This window comes from Lagopus muta, chromosome 3 (genome assembly GCF_023343835.1).
Source record: "Lagopus muta isolate bLagMut1 chromosome 3, bLagMut1 primary, whole genome shotgun sequence".
NCBI classification, from domain to species: Eukaryota; Metazoa; Chordata; class Aves; order Galliformes; family Phasianidae; genus Lagopus; species Lagopus muta.
In genome coordinates, this window is record NC_064435.1 from 23,391,863 (window position 1) to 23,410,129 (window position 18,267).

At 40.6% G+C, this 18,267-nt stretch overlaps 1 protein-coding gene across 2 annotated transcripts; it reads right to left on the minus strand.

Annotated features, from left to right (window-relative positions):
* Positions 1-69: 69 nt before the first annotated feature.
* Positions 70-18,234, minus strand: LOC125690622 (RING finger protein 151-like). 2 transcript variants are annotated; one of them, XM_048939174.1, is made up of 9 exons: positions 17,865-18,234; positions 14,932-15,031; positions 12,529-12,642; positions 11,398-11,623; positions 10,003-10,142; positions 8,575-8,737; positions 6,903-7,023; positions 5,716-5,958; positions 70-1,219 (listed from the first exon to the last, which is right to left on the minus strand). In XM_048939174.1, the coding sequence occupies exons 4-8, from the start codon at positions 11,601-11,603 to the stop codon at positions 5,722-5,724; spliced, it is 867 nt and encodes a 288-aa protein (XP_048795131.1). In that variant the 5' UTR covers positions 11,604-11,623; positions 12,529-12,642; positions 14,932-15,031; positions 17,865-18,234; the 3' UTR covers positions 70-1,219; positions 5,716-5,721. The 2 variants fall into 2 exon arrangements, with proteins under 2 accessions (XP_048795131.1, XP_048795130.1); XM_048939173.1 differs by lacking the exon at positions 70-1,219 and having other exon boundaries at positions 1,246-5,958.
* Between the last annotated feature and the right edge of the window lie 33 nt (positions 18,235-18,267).

An 18,267-nucleotide genomic window follows, 5' to 3' on the forward strand; every position in this document is an offset into this window, starting at 1 on the left:
GTAAATAGCATTCTAAGCATTAAATTTTGCTTTCTATACCGTGCCCAAAAATAAGCATTCAAGTTCTGTTTCCTAAGTGGAGCTAATGCCAGTGTCAAAACACTCTTCAGTAGTTGTACATCCAGCCAATGAACGAAACACCTGGGATGAGCAAGAATGTGGAACAGATCCACAGTGTGATACAATTCTTCCTCCTCAGTCCTGGGGCTGAGTACACAAACCATGTGCCAGGAGTTGGGTAAGGAAAGGAGATGGTCATTAATGGCTGTTCTGCCAGCTGAGATTTGGAAGAATTGCCTTGGTTTAGTCAATGGATTAGTGAGGCACAGTCAAATGCATATTATTACAGGGTAAGGGTGAGACAAGTTTCCAAAATCTTCAGCAGCTACACCACCTTTATTATTATTATTTCTGTTCTGCCTGAAACATGGCTGTGCCTAGGCAGATAAGTGTGTTGTCGGCGAGATATGAGCAAATACCATCTGCAGTTGTCATATGCAAGTTTGCAGCCTTTTCCCTGCTGGGTAACTCCCATCAGGTAACAGAACATGCTTGGGATAATGCAGAGTACTGTATGAAACTAAATCTTGCACTGGAGTGCCCTCTATCCTGACTGCTATTGTTTAAGCAAATCACAGAATGAATCATAGAATGGCCTGGGTTGAAAAGGCCCACAATGATCATCCAGTTTCAACCCCGCTGCTAAGTGCAAGGTCACCAACCACCAGACCAATATATCTAGCATACATACATACCTAGCTTACAACTTCTGAGTTTTCTTGTTTCCTGACCATAGCCCAAATGGGTTCTTGCAGCAAGTACAAAAAACTTGCATTAAGGATGAAATTCTTTACTTGATGGATGGTGAATTCATTTTTCCCTGTATGCCAGTTTGTTACCATGCTGTCCTTTGCAGAACTGGACTGTCACATTCTTTAGTCCAGTTGCTAGCTCTTCTCTCTTTCATAAGGGCTGCACTATTCAGAAACCGAGTTAAGGCTGGAGAAAAATCCATGGGAAGGGTTTTACTGTTTGAGCAAATGCTTACTTTGTTTATTGCTGTGTATTCCCTGTTTGGCAAAACGCTTGCTACTGGTGGATATAGTCTTAACAGTTCTAACACACTGACTGTCTCATAGTTTCTTCGTGACTGCCTGCGCTGCGCATACAGCATGGCTGCAGTACCCTATTTCATCTGATCAAGCAGATACTCCAACTTCTGTAACAGAAAGAAATGAACAAAAGTTGCATTACTTATGGTATAACCCTTTATTAGTTCAACTTTTATACAAACTGTACTTCAAAGTGATACAAATACTGTTTTTTTACAGACTAGAGATTAAGGTCTGTTAAGCACTGTTTTGTCCTTGTACTTATAAAGGTAGAAAATGTAACTAGGCTGGCAGTGAACCATAATGCTGGAAGACAATTCAGTGTTTATTTGTTAATATATAAAGTTGCATAGAGTTGTAGGTCTTTATAAAGGCATCCATCTGTGGTTAAATCTCCCTGACCTACCGTACTTCGTCCTGTGAGCAGTACACAAGAAAGGAAAGGCCAGCACTGCCCCTTTTAAATACTACCCAGCACTTTTAAGACAGCTGTAGAAAAGCACCATACCAGAAACGTCCAAGAGGGCAATGTATGGAAAATGTAATCTGTGAGACTGTTGATTCTATATACTGTAGGAACTGAGGTCTATTAACACACTGAACTTCTAAAAAGCACCCAATGCTTAAAAGCATTTCAGATTTAAACACCTAATCCAGTCAAAATTCTCCACTGTATTTGGTATTTTGTTTGCATGTGTAATTGCATTCCCTCCTGCCCTGACAAGAGGCTCCTGCATTTGCAGATGTGGCCCTGGGCACCCTGCACTGGGTGTCCCATGCTTGAACAGGGACGTAGATCAGATGGCCTCCAGAGGTCCGCACTAACCTTCGGCCATTCTGTGATTCTGTAGTGTTAAGCAAACCTCCTTTATAAAGGACTGTTAATCCAGTACTAGCGTTGTACTAAAACCTGCCATCTTTATGAGTAAGGCCAGCAGAATTCTGCTTTGTAACTCCTGTATCTGACTCAGATGCATGGTTCTCCATTGTAAGTCAGCTAAACTTAACAGAAGCACTCCCAACTATTTCCAAGTAAAGTAAAGTGATCCTGGGAGCAGTGGTTCAACTCTGAGACCTCTGACGAGCTTTGCTTTAAGAGGAATGCAGGAGAATGAGAACGTAGCTTTAACCATGAAGGAAACAGAGGAAGCAATATTTAGGCTTGAATTTGACAGCTCAAGTGGAGAAGTCAGTTTAAGGGAACTAATTTCAAAATACTTTTAACTGGTATCTTGCAAGTCTTCAGAATAAATAGGTAAATGTTGACCTTTCTTTCAAAGCCAAACATTTCCATTCACTTCAAAGGTGTTAATCTCTTTAATACATCCCTACTCTTATTTACACCCAATTTAATGTAGGATAAGGATTTGCTCCTTGTAATCTCACTTACTAACTTGCTCTCTCTGAGTTTTGTCTGAGACTCTTGCAGGTTTGGTACTATTGCATTTAGCTGGAAACACAGACTTAATCTCCCTTTAATTGTAAGGTACAGTAATTGTGATGCCCCAAGGCAGCATTCCTTGTTGGTAAGCCAGCTGCTGCAGAGGCTGCTGTTGCCACATAACTGCTCTCAGGATGAGCTTCTGCAGACACAAAGAAGTCTGCAGTTCCTTCTTTCCAGCCTCTCTCCCCCCCAGCCTTTGCTCTCTGTTGTAGCTGCTAAGTACAGCTGCTTGCATGGCTACTGGTCCACTTGAGTAACTGTTCAGTGTGCTCTCAGCACAGTTCCAACTGTGAGGAAATGGAATTCGTTGTGTTGTGATGTACTATGAGAATATTTAACACCCTTGTTCCCAGTCACAAGAAGCACTTCTAAGTAAGCACCTTCACTTACAATATCTACTACAATATTTGGACCCTTACTTAACCCTTTTATGAGAATCGAAAGAAAGAATAAAAAATTCCTTGCTTCTGCTAGCTGCTACTATCAGCTGCGTAACACATGAGGCTGGAAAAGGTAAAACTGGATATTATTATAACAGGCTGTTTCATTTCAGTCTAGTTAATTTTAAGGAACAGGTAAACCGATGACCATGTTCAACATAGACTGCCCTGCGTGTGGCTCCCTAGTAGAGGAACATCTGAAGTGTAGACAAGTTGCCATCATTGAGTAGCAGGATCAGCCTTAAATATCTGGAAGGAACCAATGCTATCAGCTGGTATAACCCCATTTAAAATACCTACATGCTTTCTTTCAGCTCAAGGAGACCCAAGCTGAGAGGTCATTCCAGCAGCAAGTGGGCTCAAAGCACTGCCCCACTTTAACACTGGAAGTTCAGACCCCCCACAGCTGGCAAATAGAAGCTCCATAGATTGTGCAGCAGAAAGTCAGCTTTACCTCCTAAGATGTGTTTTCTCACACAACTCCACGTATGTAACTTAGGGGACAAACAGTAGCCCAACTGCTCAGCAAATATTAAATAAACCCTTTCTCCTATACTAGAAGGAATTCAGTGATAAAATCAGTGGGTGAAATTCTTAGAACAAACACAGAGATCTCATTAAGAGAAAAGCACAGAGCTAGTTCCTTGGTTTTTTTTTTCCCCCCCTGTTCAGAATGGAAGATATTATCACTGCACTCCAAACCAGGAAGGATGATCCAGCCCATCTGAGTTCCGCAGGATTTAGAAGGAATTTTCTTCTTTCACATTAAGCAAGATAGTTGAAGCCACATCACACAACCACACAACTACAGAACACAGAAAATCACATCCTGCAAATATACTGATCCCAACAGCATGAAATCTGATGTTGCTTAGAAGCTTCAAAATTAGTGTGAATGTTAGTGTGAACAGGCACCAAAGAAAAAAAACAGACACTAAAAGCTTCCTTACCTAGAACACGAGGTAATAAAAGCATTCTTAGTTTCTATCTACAGCTCTGATATGCACACTGATACGGGAATCGACCACTGAATGTTTGGTGTGAATCTTCCCAAATTATAACTACTTTCACTTTGTTCAATATGGCTGCTTGAGAGAGGTGCTATGTCATGAGCTGGAAGAGACTGCTAACAATGACTTAGATACTGTCAATGACTGTAGTTCAACCTAGGATATAAAAAGAGTAAACTGAAAACCAAATAAATATTTGGTCATCCTGTGAATAGCTGCAAAACAAAAGAAAATCTTTACAGGAGAATTACTTGTTGGTTTTAAATGCACAAAAATGGAAGATGTGTGCAGTTGTTTCAGCTGTACTGAAGGAAAAGCAAGTTAGAAGGATTTATTACTGCCCAAAATTAAGAAAACTGACCACAAGTCCTCATGTAATGTATGTGCTAAAGAAGGTTGCAATCTCTCTCTTTGGTTATGTTTTTAGCCATAAAAGTGTTGATCTGAGGGACAGGAAGTTAGACACAGAAATGTATGTTTTCTAGAGAGGGAGGTTATGAAGACTGTTGTGCCTGCACCCAGCTTTCCTGAAAAATGATTTAAAGTACTCAGTAAGCAGGAGGCCAGGTTCTTTCCTAATTATTCCACTGAAGAGCTGCACCAGGAGACAGAATATGGCTTAGTTATAGCACTGAAATCAACACAAACAGGCTTTGTGAGAAGTATAGGGATGAGTCTTCAAACTGTACAGATTTCTTTCCCATGAATATCACAGCCTTTACAGGCATATGCCCCCTTCATTCAGTATTTGTACCCCTGTTGTAAAGTCCTAGCTCTTACACAGCTGCAGACTTGGGCCCTAATAAAAACATTCCAAGTAGCCACTGTGCAAATAGCCCTCTGTTGTGACATTAATGTACAAGTAGCCTTAAATCTACCAAAAGAAAATCAGAAACTCAAAGTATGTATGTATCTCTTTAAGAGTACTTAAGGGACTGAGCTTAGGCTTAAAGGACCTGGTAGAAATCTGATACTTTTACATAAAAAATCTCCAAATAGTTACATAAAATGCAAGGCCTTTCCCCCACAAACCCCACGTTACACAGATCTATACAGAAGTTTTTAGGGGATGCTATTACCTTGGGCTTTGGTACATATCTCCTAAGCGTGTATCTCTCAAGATTGGGAAGTCAGAGGAGCTCTGAGGTTGTCATCCTTACTTGGAGCTCTTACACAGTGGTAGAATTAGAATTTAAAGTGCTTTCTTTTCACCTTTGAAATATACCTCATATACCTCCCACAGACTATACAAAAAACAACAAAACAATCCATTAACTTGTATTACTGACTCTCCCCAAATTAAGTAGATCTCAAATGTCATTACCAATAATCCCATTTTCTTTCTTTTTCAAGTCCATGCATAAACTAGACTTGGACAATAACGGATTGGAAAGGAAAAAATCTTTAAGTATTTGACTAATTCTGATCTTCAGGCTTGAAATAACTCTATAAATGACACACTGAAGAGATACAAATCAATGAATTTCCCCTTTCTTTATGATAACATATAGCTGAAAGTCCTTACACTGGGTTTAATGCTCCATATCCCATAAGAAAAAACTCTCCCGTTTGTTTCTATGGCCCAAGAGGAAAGAAAGTTTTTACCAAGAAAGTGAGCGTACCAGAAATAATTTACCAATCACTCATGGAGAGTAGAAAAGTTTGCCAGATGGTCACAGAAACTAGAAGAAAATGCTTTTTGAGCTTACTTGTGTTTAGATAACTGTAACTTCCCTAGGTTTTCGTTTTGCACTCTCTAGTCGCGTCAGGGGGCGGAAGTTTGTTGTCTTCCTGCTTCCCTCTGCAGTGCTTAACCGACAGTCCTTCTGCAGCCCCCTCAGCAGCTCCATCAGTTCCCGTTTCTCCAGCTCTGCTTGCTCCAGTTCTTGTCGATGCTGTCGCTCTGCGGCCATGAGGGAACGCACATCCGACATCACTCGTGACATCTGACTCTGAAACGCAGGTATCGGTTTACTGCAATGCATGAACTTCTCTGACGACGGTGTAACAATGCTGAGCAGCTCATGCACATAAGGGAATGGATTATAAACTGACAACACTGAAATCGGCGACTGCTGTTGTGAGCAGAAGAAATGTAAACAATTTAAGACACAACCCAGCACCGACCTTCATCTAAGAAGGGTCTTTTCTCAAAAATTCCCACAGTTTTCCTTCAAGTGCAAAAATATGAAATATTTTAAACTGTGTGTGGATTTACCTGGTTGCTGCTTAAACTTGGTATGTCAAGACCCCAACCACAGTAACATTTTGGTTACGTTCAGATACATTCTTACTTCATTTTATTTTTAAATTCTTGAAAACGAAAACCTCTACAGCATTTCCATTCTTTTGGGCTTTAATGATCATGACTCCATGATATAATATAAGATTGGATGTATCAAAAGACAACACAGCCCTCCTGGTTATTTTATTTGATTTACACTGGAGCTTTCCAACCTTTTGATCAGAAGTACAGCATAAACACCATTGTCTGCAGTAGGGCTCTGTGTCAGCACTGGATTAAGACACTTTGAAAAGCACTAAAAAGGGGCCAGCTATTTAATCACATTTGATTTGTGACGTATGCCCTAGTTTCAGACTGTAGAAATTATCTGCTGACAGGTTATGTGCGCATCAAACAATGCAGTGCTTGTACAGCGATATTCAGGTTAGCTCCAAATTAATTTGAAGCAGATAAACTGCATAAAACCAACATTGAGTCTGCTTCCTAACAGAGCTGATTAGCCCAGGCAAAGGGCCGTGCTGGCACATTTTGGTGTCTATATTTCATAAAACTTGCTTCTATCTGAGGCCCTGTATGTACAAAAGAGAAGACTTTCTGGGAAGAGCTAATTGCTACACTGCTGTAAGGGGTTGGGGTACCAAAAGATCATACCTTGAGCTCCTCAATTTCATTTTGCAGAACACTTTCTTTTTGGACCATATGTCTTCTTTGTGAATCTAATCTCGACTCCATCTCATGTTTTGCTTCCTCCACTCTGCAGATCATTTCTGACCTAAAAACGCATTTCTCCTTTTTAAGCCTTGTTAACACGGGTGAAACAAAAATATTTCAAATTCCAGAAAAACTTTTTGCAGGCAGCCAGCCTGATCTGTACAGGACATCTCTCTGGAGACATGATACCATAAATTATAAGAATTATAAATTATAAAATTATTAAATTATAAATTATACCATCCATAAATTGTCTTCAGTGACACATTCTTGGTGCTTATCATACAGTGTTATAGGGGACAAACGTATCACATTTGTGAAGTAATTCTATGAGTTAGAGATCAGATATTTATGACTTTAAATAATTTACTGCCTGCAGAATATACTTATTTCTGAGCTTATGTAGTCAAGATAAAAAAAGAAATGTAAATACTACTGTATTGCTAAACATGTCACCTTGTCATTTTAAAGAAGACAATAAATGACAGCAGAATCTGTCAACTGCCACACACATCAACTGCCAAAAATTCACTGTTACTACATTAACCTTTTGAGTTCAGTAACCAGGTACCTCAATTCCTCATGTCTCAATGACTTTAAAATGGATCTGAGCCAGACTGCACAGCAACGTTCAGGAGCACAAGATTACCAGAATCAAAAGATTAAAAATAGGAAGGAAACACAAAGGAAAAAAAAACATCCAACAAGCAAAGAAACAAAGATATTCCAGTTGGAATATCATGGAAAGGAAAAGCTACAGAAACATATAAGAGGAAATAAGAGAATGCTGCTAAGAAGATTCATATTGACCAACTGTTATGCCATGGTTTTAATTGAAATAAGATTCTATGAAGTTAAATAATAGAATGGACCAAATTAGAAAGGACCTCAAGGATCATGAATCTCCAACCCCCTGCTACAGGCAGGGCCACTAACCTTCACATTTAATGCTAGACCAGGCTGCCCAGGGCCCCATCCAACCTGGCCTTGAACACCTCCAGGGATGTGGCATCCACAACCTCTCTGGGCAGCCTGTTCCAGCACCTCACCACTCTCATAGAAAAGAGTTTCTCCCTGACATCCAACCTAAAGCTTCCCTTTTTCAACTTAAGATCATTTCCCTTTGTCCTGCTATTACCTGCCACTGCAAAGAGTTGGCTCCCCTCCCATTTACATAAATCTACTGGTCTGTACCTAACAAAATAATCAAAACATTTTTATCTTCAGGACGATTTGCAGAAATTGAAGAGAAATAATTAAACAGTGTGGATTTGAATCTATATCACACCAATGGAAAAAGGAAATTGCCAACTTCTGGCCAGTTCTTGGCAGGTATTTTGCCAGTTTATACAGCCAGCTCACTTTTGTTCAGCTGTAACCAATGGTATTTCAGGATTTGTAATAACTTGGACAAATAAGTAACAGAAAAAAAACAATCAAAACAGTAAGAATTTAAGCCTGCACAGACAAATAATACCCTGTGCCTCTAGTATTAATCAATTAAAGGACTATTTAACACATACCAGAACCCAGTGCTAGTAATGTGAAGTGCTTTATGCAGTGATTTTAGGCCCAGACAAACACAAACACCAAAGAAACAGAAGATATGTACCGAAGTAGTTCTAGCTCAGTTCTCAGCTCCGCTACACAATTATGCTGTGTGTCTTCTGCACTGAGGATGGTGTACCCACAACCATTGGGGCACTCTCGGCTCCGATATTCACACACTGCCAAGTGGCCATCAAGGTTACGTCGCTCAATCTGAACTGTGCAGCCTGAACAGGGAACAAGAAGATAAGCCAACCACTTACACCTAACAGAAGCATTTTCATTAATAACCATTTAAGTGAGTAATGAAGTTGTAATATCATGAGATAAGCAACTGTCAATCTGCTCAAATGTGGGAAAAAGCATATTCTTTAGAGCATAAAGTACAATAGTTATAACACACATAATACAGACTCTTATTAAAACATTTACTTTTAATTAAGGAGTATTCTTTTGTAAAGATTTCTGCCATTGGTCTGCCATTAAAGCTACTTCAGTAATGACAACTCTGATAGCAGGACAAGACTAACAGCTTGTAATGAATGGGATGGATGAAGAATGTAAATGTATAAATAAATAAGGTGTCACATTTAGAAAAAAAGAGTCCAAGGACAGGTTGTACAACAGTGGTGAGACTGTTTTCCTGATCACTGGTCAGTCTTATGTCTATCCAATAGGTTTACATGTGCTCACACATTGGTACCACACAACAGAGACAAGATGCAGCAGCTCATTAAACATTACTGTTTCTGCAGAAAGAGAAAAGTGCATTTGCAACAGTCACTGCTGAGACTTCTAATAGGCTTCTAACTTCTCCTGGAGCAACTCTAGCACCTCAAAATCCTCCCAATAAATTACAGTGGCAGACTCAACTATGCTCTTAACCTCTTTAATCAGAAATTTAAGTATTTCTAGAAACACATCACACTTTGAATCAAATCAGCTGGGAAATGTTAACAGTACATTTATTTTTAAAAGTATGTTCCTTCCTCAGGAAGCACAGGTTTGCTTCAGAGACCGTAACACAAACATCTCAACTCCACTAAAGATTTAGTTAAAAATCCCATTCCCAGGATACTTCTCTGTTAAAGTCAAGAGATGGTGAATGGCTGCAGATGCAGCAGGAAAACCAGCTGTTCAAATCAGTGTGACAGAAGTCAAATGTCATATTTTAATGAACCACTGCCACTGAAAGGCAATCTGACAAACTGACAGAAAGCCACACAAACGTGCTGCTCAATCTTCAGAACTTTGAGATTCACTGCTCTCCTTCATTTGGTTAGTACCTGGATAAGAATTTGTTGCTAATGGCCACGATTGCCATAAATGGGTAATGAGTTCTCTTCAGAAAAGTCTGCTGCAAAAAGTAGATCTCAATAAACACTTGGATTCCAGTTTAAAAATGAATGGCCATCACTGCCATTCTGTTGACTGGAAGATGGAAAACACATCTGCTGAACAGAAAAGATGAACTTCTTTGACTGTTACTCACCAGCATTGGAGCAGGGTATCTGACTGTATTCACACTCCCTCTCATGCCGGTCTATAGACTCGAGGGAGCAAACCATTTCACAGCCACACTCCCTGTTTTTGCAATGGAGTTGAAGACGATTTAGATCATTTTTCATATACCTACGCATATAAAAAAAGAATTATTCTTAAGACAGAAAATTATTGAAAAAATATTAATTTTCCGCTGTGTGAAGACAAATCAAGATTCAAATTGTAATCAGGAAAACTTACGAAGAATCAGTTTCCATATATATATATTTTAAGCATTCAAGTGACAATTTTGGAAATGAACAAGCTAACAAAAGAAACAATATTAAATGAGAAATTCAGTTGCCAAAATTAAATGTGCAAATAAATTAGTTATTTTTGACTATTTTCAACTATTTTCACTAGCTTAGCTGTATTCCCAAATACTTTGGCTACTCCTTCATTGCCACTGCCTATGGTATACTTCAGCTTTCCATACAGCTAACCTCTCAATACTCTCAGCACTAAAGGAGTTAAACCCAATGCCTGTGGCTGCAGATTTTAAACACAACCTTACTTAATCTGCGTAAGACAGACAATTTAGGAGTTACACACCAAGCAGTGTCAAGGGATAAAACTGTGACTACTGGCAATAAACAATTATAAGAGTAAAAAGAAAAATAATAGATATACAATGCTTAGTGACTGTTAATCCTGAGAACTGTTTACTGTGACTGTTTACGAGGGTGGATAGTGATAGAACAAGGGGGAATAGTTTTGAACTGAAACAGGGGAGGTTTAGGTCAGATATTAGGAGGAAGTTTTTCCACACAGAGGGTGGTGACACACTGGAACAGGTTGCCCAAGGAGGTTGTGGATGCCCCATCTCTCGAGGCATTCAAGGCCAGGCTGGATGTGGCTCTGGGCAGCCTGGTCTGGTGGTTGGTGACCCTGCACATAGCAGGGGGTTGAAACTGGATGATCTTTGTGGTCCTTTTCAACCCAGGCCATTCTATGATTCTATGAAGAACCTGGGAGACATAATGGAAACTGAAAATACTTTAGGGTACTGTTTAGCCTGCTTTCTCTAAAACTGTTTGGGAAAATTTTGCTGCTGTAGATGTTCAGAATAATATCCAGACAGGTGTCTAGAACTTGCACTCAAGATATGCAAAGGTGGAGAACAAAAATCAGTGTTCTCTTTGTTTAGAAATCTCAGTATCTCAAAAGGTGGTTATAACAAATAGAAAATGCTAATGGCTTCAAGGAAGTGATCACTTTCTACCACAGATATGTTGGGTCAAGACAACTTTGAGTCACAGTAGGTGAAAAGAGATGAATCTATGCAAGAAAAATTGAAAAATCCTAAATTCATACAATTCCAACATACAATGAGACTACTGCATACCTGTACAGAGGTCTTAGCACAGAGACATCAATCACTTGTCTGTCTTCGGGGCAGTTACTGTGATGAACAAGCCAGCCATGTATACAAGCAGTACAGAAAGCATGTTCACAAGGAGCCTGTAGTGGATCTTCCAACACATCACGGCAGATGGAGCACAGGAGCCCTTCATTAACGTAGCCAACAAAACGTTCAATATCGTAACCCATGCTTTCCAAGCACTTCCAAGCTGTTAACAAAGAGAATAAAGCAGGCTGTTCAGAATCTACTACACAACAGCCTGGATGCAATTCTAGAAATACAGAGATCTTAAAGCAAATACAGAGCTGGTGAGAATACGCTACAGACTTCAAGATTTAATTGAGAACTGGAGGACTGTAGTGCTGGATATCAGCATCCTCATTTTATATCAAGGATGCCTGAAGCCTGAAAGCAAAGACTTCAGTGGATGCATCCCAAACTCTATTATAAAACACACTTCTAGGAGCCACCATGAAACACAAAGCTCCTGTTTACTCAAATTCTATCTGAAGCAGAAATATTAAAGAAATTCAAAAGTGTTTGCATTCCATCTATATAATATAGGCCTTCTATATGATGCCTAACAAACTTACAGAACAGGGACCCTACAAGCCACAGCCGTGCTACTATCAGCCAGCACACTGGGCATTTTGAACTGCACATGACTTAACGTGTTGCTTTCTTACTGAAGAAAAAAGGAAGACGAAGGTTCTCTAATAGTTGTAGACTCTCATTACAAGGAGAACAGCACAAAATCTCCATATGTCTAGAGGAATGCTTAATATTCAGGAAGAAAAAGCCAAGACTTCAGCTAGCCCTGAAATCATGGAAAGCTACTATTATTCTCTCCTACTGGATTTATTTTATGAAACAGGGTTCCTTTTAAAATGACTTAAAAGGTTTGTGAAGAAGAACTAAGAAGCAATCTATCTTCACCAAAATCCTTCCAAGAGAAGCCTATTAGAATTTGCTAAAACTCTACAGAACTCACTTAAGAGAAAGTGTTAGATTTTGCCTTCCTCCTTAACATACAAAATTACTTTTGTAAACTCAGAACAGTTTTTAATTAGCTATCAGGTTTTTTAAATAAAACAATAAATGAGAATATCCTACCTTTTTAGATTTTGCTACACATATATTTAGTTTGCCCAATTACTGCAGAATCAGTTTTCTCATCAGCAAGATATACAATGCTTCCTTCAGTTTCTCTTCACTGCTTTATTATGCCTATGAGAAAAATTGGAAAGAAAAAGGCTCAGTTGTGCTTCCTAAGTTAATGAGTCTTATGTTTAATCAGCCAGATGTTGAATGGAATGCTGCCCTAACAGCTTCCAAAGCCTACAATTCAACACAAGAGATCTGATTAGACCAGGAAAAAAAACCAACAAAAAACAACATACACACAAAAATCAGTCTTTCAGTTATTACTGATGCTGACACATACTGCAAACACAAACACCCAGCCAGCATTTCATTTCAAACCCTTACAGACTCATTCGTAGGATTGAAGTTAACAGAATTCAGTTATATTGAAATACACAGTTGAAATCTGGTAAAATAATATTCTGTACAGTTTTGAAACTTTATTTAACTCAGCTCCATCCAGGCAGGACATACAGCTCATTTTCAAAACAGAAGCATCACAGTCAAGTTCACAGAACTGATTAAAAACATTGTTCCAATACACAATATAACTAAGGTTGCTCACTTAAAAAATTACAAATGAAGTCATCACTTAAATCCCAAGGGTCTACATCTAGTTATTGTAATAGAAGATTCAAAGAGAATGTGTTAGCTAGGCAGTTCTGATTTATTCATCTACACTGCTCTCAACTGGAATTAGACCTACTGAAGAACACCGCAGATCTCTAAGGACTAGAGTCATATTTTGCACTGAAGGAAAAAAAAAACTCCATGACCATAATAATAAAGGCAGTGTTTCTGAGCAGTACCAGCTCAAATTAACTCATCTAAGTTGCTAGAAAGCAAAATAAAATATGTGGCTGACCAGTGAACGTGGGACCGGACCTTTCTGCAAGCACTGATCAAGTGTAAGGATGAGAGAAGTCTTTCCAAGGCACTGACCTTATTGTGGGGAAAGAAGTGTAGATGTCATCTGTGCAATTTTAATAGATTTTGTGGTGTGTGTGTGCGTGTAGGTGTTTATTTTATGAAAGAACTGTTGTAACTTCGTGTTAGGGTAGTACGGCTAGGTTATGGTTGGACTTGATCTTTGAGGTCTTTTCCAACCTGAGCAATTCTAGTATTCTATTCTCTGATTAAAAAAAAAAAAAAAACAAACACAAAAACAAAACAGCTTTGCAATTTCTTTTAATTAATACATCATAAATCTGGAATTTGGAACATCTTTCATATCTGAGTAGCAAAACATACTATCTACTTGTGTTAACAGGGTGCTTACTAAGATTAAAGCTAATAAAACCTGCAGTGAGCATAGCACAAGTAAGCATGTACATTACCAAACATGAAACACATCACCTGCTACAGTTCTCACACTGTGTTTTCTTTCTACTGGCACACTTACAGCACAGCCACAGCAGCACACAGTGCAATCCACAGGCCCTTGACAAGATCACAAGCAGATTTTCAGAGTGCACTCAGCTCTGTGCTTCTCTGGCTATGTTGCTATCCACGATATATACAAATGAAACCTGTAGGCATCATTGATATGCCAATCCTTTGGTCACAGCATGGATGTTTTATGTTTTAGAAAAGTGTGCTCAAGAAAATACTGTATTAGGAAGATGATAAACAGTTCTCTTCATACTGTTGTTTCCCCGCGTGCTTTTAGAGCTCTTCTGCAAAAACAGGAAATTCAGGGCTGTGCCAGTTCAGGGTAAACAAAACAAGCACTATGTTTGCACAGAGCTGTCACTGTGAGGACAGAAGGGAACAGGGGGAAGTTAGGAACAGGAGAACAATGCTAATAGTAGCAGAATGTGAAGCCAAGTTCTAGCTCCCAATACTGATGAAAGCATTGAAACGTACAGTATGCTTACACCAGAGGACTGTTAAATGGAACATATATGTTCTGTGATTTGAATTGTGAGGCTCACATTTTGATTTAGCTTGTTGATGTCAGGAGATTCAGCTTTTCGAAAACTTTCACAGAGGTACAAGATATGTTCTGGGAACTCCATGTAATTCTGTAACTCTACAGATTCTTTTCTACTGCAATTATGGATGCTGTAAGCTACAGCTTGCTCACGCTGCTGATCTCCAAACATTCAATCTTCAAGACACTGGGGAGAAGATCAGGCAGATTTACATGGCACACACTACAGCAGTACAGATGGTTTTAGTCAGTACTTCTGCCGCAACAAATCACCACCTTCAATTTCTGTTCTCTCTAAAGCAATTTCTCTTTTCTCTTTGACCTCAAAACCTCTTCTTCCACTACTATTACAATTCACAGATTTCACACTCCTTTTGGTTTGTACCTAGAAACTACATTTGGCATCACCACCTTCTTACACTCCAATAACATTTCCAGACCTTGCCTTGTCTGCTTCCTCTGGTCCTGAATTTTTCCCATCACCTGACAATTACCAGCAGCGTTGTCTCCAAGGAAACCTGGAATCTGTAGGTGCCAAATCTGGAAGGCGGAAAAACAACAACTGTTACATGGTATTTTCTTTTCATTGTTTCAAATGTATTTTTTCTCTTCATAGTTTCTGACGTGCAACAATCTCTCCCAGTGCTGGGGTTTAACCCCAGTGAGCTGCTAAGCACCATGCAGCTTCTTGCCTACTTCCCCCACAGCAAAATGATGGGACAGGTAAAAGTGAGAATATGTGGGGATTTAGATAAAGGCAAATTAATAAGGAAAAAATGAAGCGAGGAAAAAAACCCTAAAAACAGAACACTAAGAGAAAAAAAAACAAGGAATACAAGCAACATAAGCACAATTGCTCAGCACCAGCATATTGATAGCTCGTCAGTCCCTGAGCAACAGCAGCCCTGGCAAACACTCCCCTTGCTTCTCCCTGCTGAGCATAACCCAATGGGCTTGGAATACCCCTTTGGACAGTTTGGGTCAGTTGGGGTTTGGCTGTGCCCCCTTCCAGCTCCTGGTGCACCTCCCAGCTTCTTGCTGGTGAGGCAGCATGAAACTGAATCATAGAATTGTTTAAGTTGGAAGGGACCCTTAAAGGCCATTCAGTCAAAGTCAGAATGAACAGGAACACCAGAACACCGACAGCTACAGCAGGTACTCTAAGCCTGGTCCAGCCTGACCTTGAATGTCTCTAAGGACAGGACATCCATTACATCTCTGGGCAACCTGTTTTAGTGCTTCATTACTCTTATTGTAGAAAAAACTTTTTTCCTATATCCAACCTAAATCTTCCCTCTTTTAGTTTGAAACCATTTCCCCCTGTCCTACCACAACAGACCTTGCTAAAGAGTCTATACCCTTCTTTTTTAAAGCCCCCCTTTAGATACTGAAAGGCCACTACCAGCTCTCCTCAAAGCCTTCTCTGCTGCAAGCTGAAACAAAAAAGACCCTGATGCAGTGTAAGCGCTGCTCAGCAACAACTAAACTACCTATGTATTAACAACACTGTCTTCACCACACATATAAACCACAGTACCCTACCAGCTGCTATTAAGAACATTAACTCCATCCCAGCCAAAAGCAGCACAGATATGAATTCATTCCTTCAGGAGTTGCTGTCTCATGCTGTTCATTAGGCAGATGAAGCTTGAAGCCAGCTTCAAGCTATGGTCTGCTCTGCCTTCAGACTGTGGGTACAGCTGCAAGGAAAATACAGACGGGATACAGCTCCCAATAACATAATGATAAATCTTGCCAAATAACTGGAACTAATCAAAGCTACTCCATCATAAAATTAGGACAGCGATGCCATTAGTGAAATGCTTCTTTTTTTTTTTCTTTTACAGTAGTTTCTGATTTTATTAAACATTCTTTCTTTCCCTGTGGCAAAACAAAAGCAGTTAGAAGGGCTGTGTGGTATCATGACAGAACTACAGATGTGCACCATTGGTATAACACTTCCAGAACGAGTGGAAGTACAAATAACTTACACAGGGCCCAGTAACGAGGTGACATTTAACATGCTGCTGCTTCACCACCTGTTTTCACAAATATGCACTGTGCTTTTAAATCCTGGTATACAAAAACCATGTTTCAGGATGCCTTGTGCAACTGTAAGGCAGTTTATGGTAGCATTAATGGCCAAAGAAGCAGACGCATCTGTTCAGCAGTGTCTGCACAAACTCTCACTCCTGCCACTGCTGTTGGAAGTATCCAAATAATTTATCAGGACAGTATCTCTGATAAAGCAGATTTTATTCGCAATTGCAATGGCGAGCCTCCTGCAAGCAGGAGAGCACCCAGAAAACAGTGTTACATCTTTTATTTCCTATTGCCTAACACTTATCTCTTTCTCCCCTAGCTCCTCATTGGCTGAGTACTTTAGATTCACAATCTTCTCGACGCTTCACTCAACATGCAAACACCGGACAAACCCAAATCTTTGCTGCCTAAGCGTAAATCTGTAATTAATTAATTAACTTATTCCACACTTGATCGTTTTGTGGATATCTGCTTGTCCTTCCTTCCACAAAGATAAGCTCGGGAGAAGCACAGAGGGGAGTACCTTGGTGCTTGCCTGTCACGTCCCAGTCTTTTCACAGAGACAGTCCGGCCTTGTGTAGAAGCCCTAGCTTCTTTGATGCTTGCTAAATCTGCTCTTCTTTTGCTGGGAGTTTTGTATCTTAACAGAACAATCCTACAATATGTTTTCTAATCCCTAACACTATACTCACATTGTTTGGAACATTTAACATCTATTACAGTTCTGCAAGAAAGAATGAATCACACAATTCAGTGATAATATTTCTAAAACATGCTGCTAACACATACAGTATTTTTACTTCTTAGATCAACTATTTCTAAGGGTAAGTTACAGAACACAAATACATTATGTTCTACTTCTTCAAACCAATTGCCCCTTTTAATATCAAATGCAGAAACAACACTCCATTCCCACACTATCACACTCGGTAAGCAGCCTGTTTGAAGAGCAAACTGCCAAACCTCGTATTTGACAGCACTCTGCAGCAGCCTCAGCCAAGCCCTATCCTTTCATTTCCCTCCTGTTCCCGCCTTGAATCGACGGAGCTTTTAACATTTAACGCAGCCCTTTCCTCACCCGGTGCAGACGAGTGACCACACGAAACAGCTCGGACTCGAGTGTCATGTAAACGGTTCAGGAAAAGCTCCGGTGACCACGGAAGTGGGGCAGGACAGGCCACGAGCTTCACAAGGTCTATGCTCCTCAGTACAAGCCACCCGACGAATTCAGAGCACAGGTGAGAGAAGGGGCCGGGTTCGGGCAGGCTACAGACGGCTGGCGCTGCCCCTGCCCACACACATCGGAGAACCCCGCCCCGCCCCCACATACCGGCATCTTCCCGCCGCCTCCTCGGGGCCTCCGAGCACGGACACAGTGCTCCCAGCACCAGGCCCGCACGCGGCCGCCGATCTCCGCGCAACGCCCCGTCCCTTAGCAGCGCGCTCCAGCTGCGCCACAGGACGGCCGCTGCGGGCGTAACGGCCGTTACGGCTATATGGGCCGAGCCCGCCCAGGCCTCCCGCCGCCGCCTCAGTCCCTCAGGACTGCTGCCACCGCCCCTCAGCCCGCTGTCGTAAGAAGGGCGAGGTTACTTTTGCAGCCGCTCGTGCTTGACGGCTGCGTGTCGTCGCCATCCGACACAACTCTTCCACCATGTTGTGTGTGGCGCTACATCGCAACGGCCCCGCAGGACACAGCACGCGTGCGCACATCAGTGCCTCCCGCCCGGCTC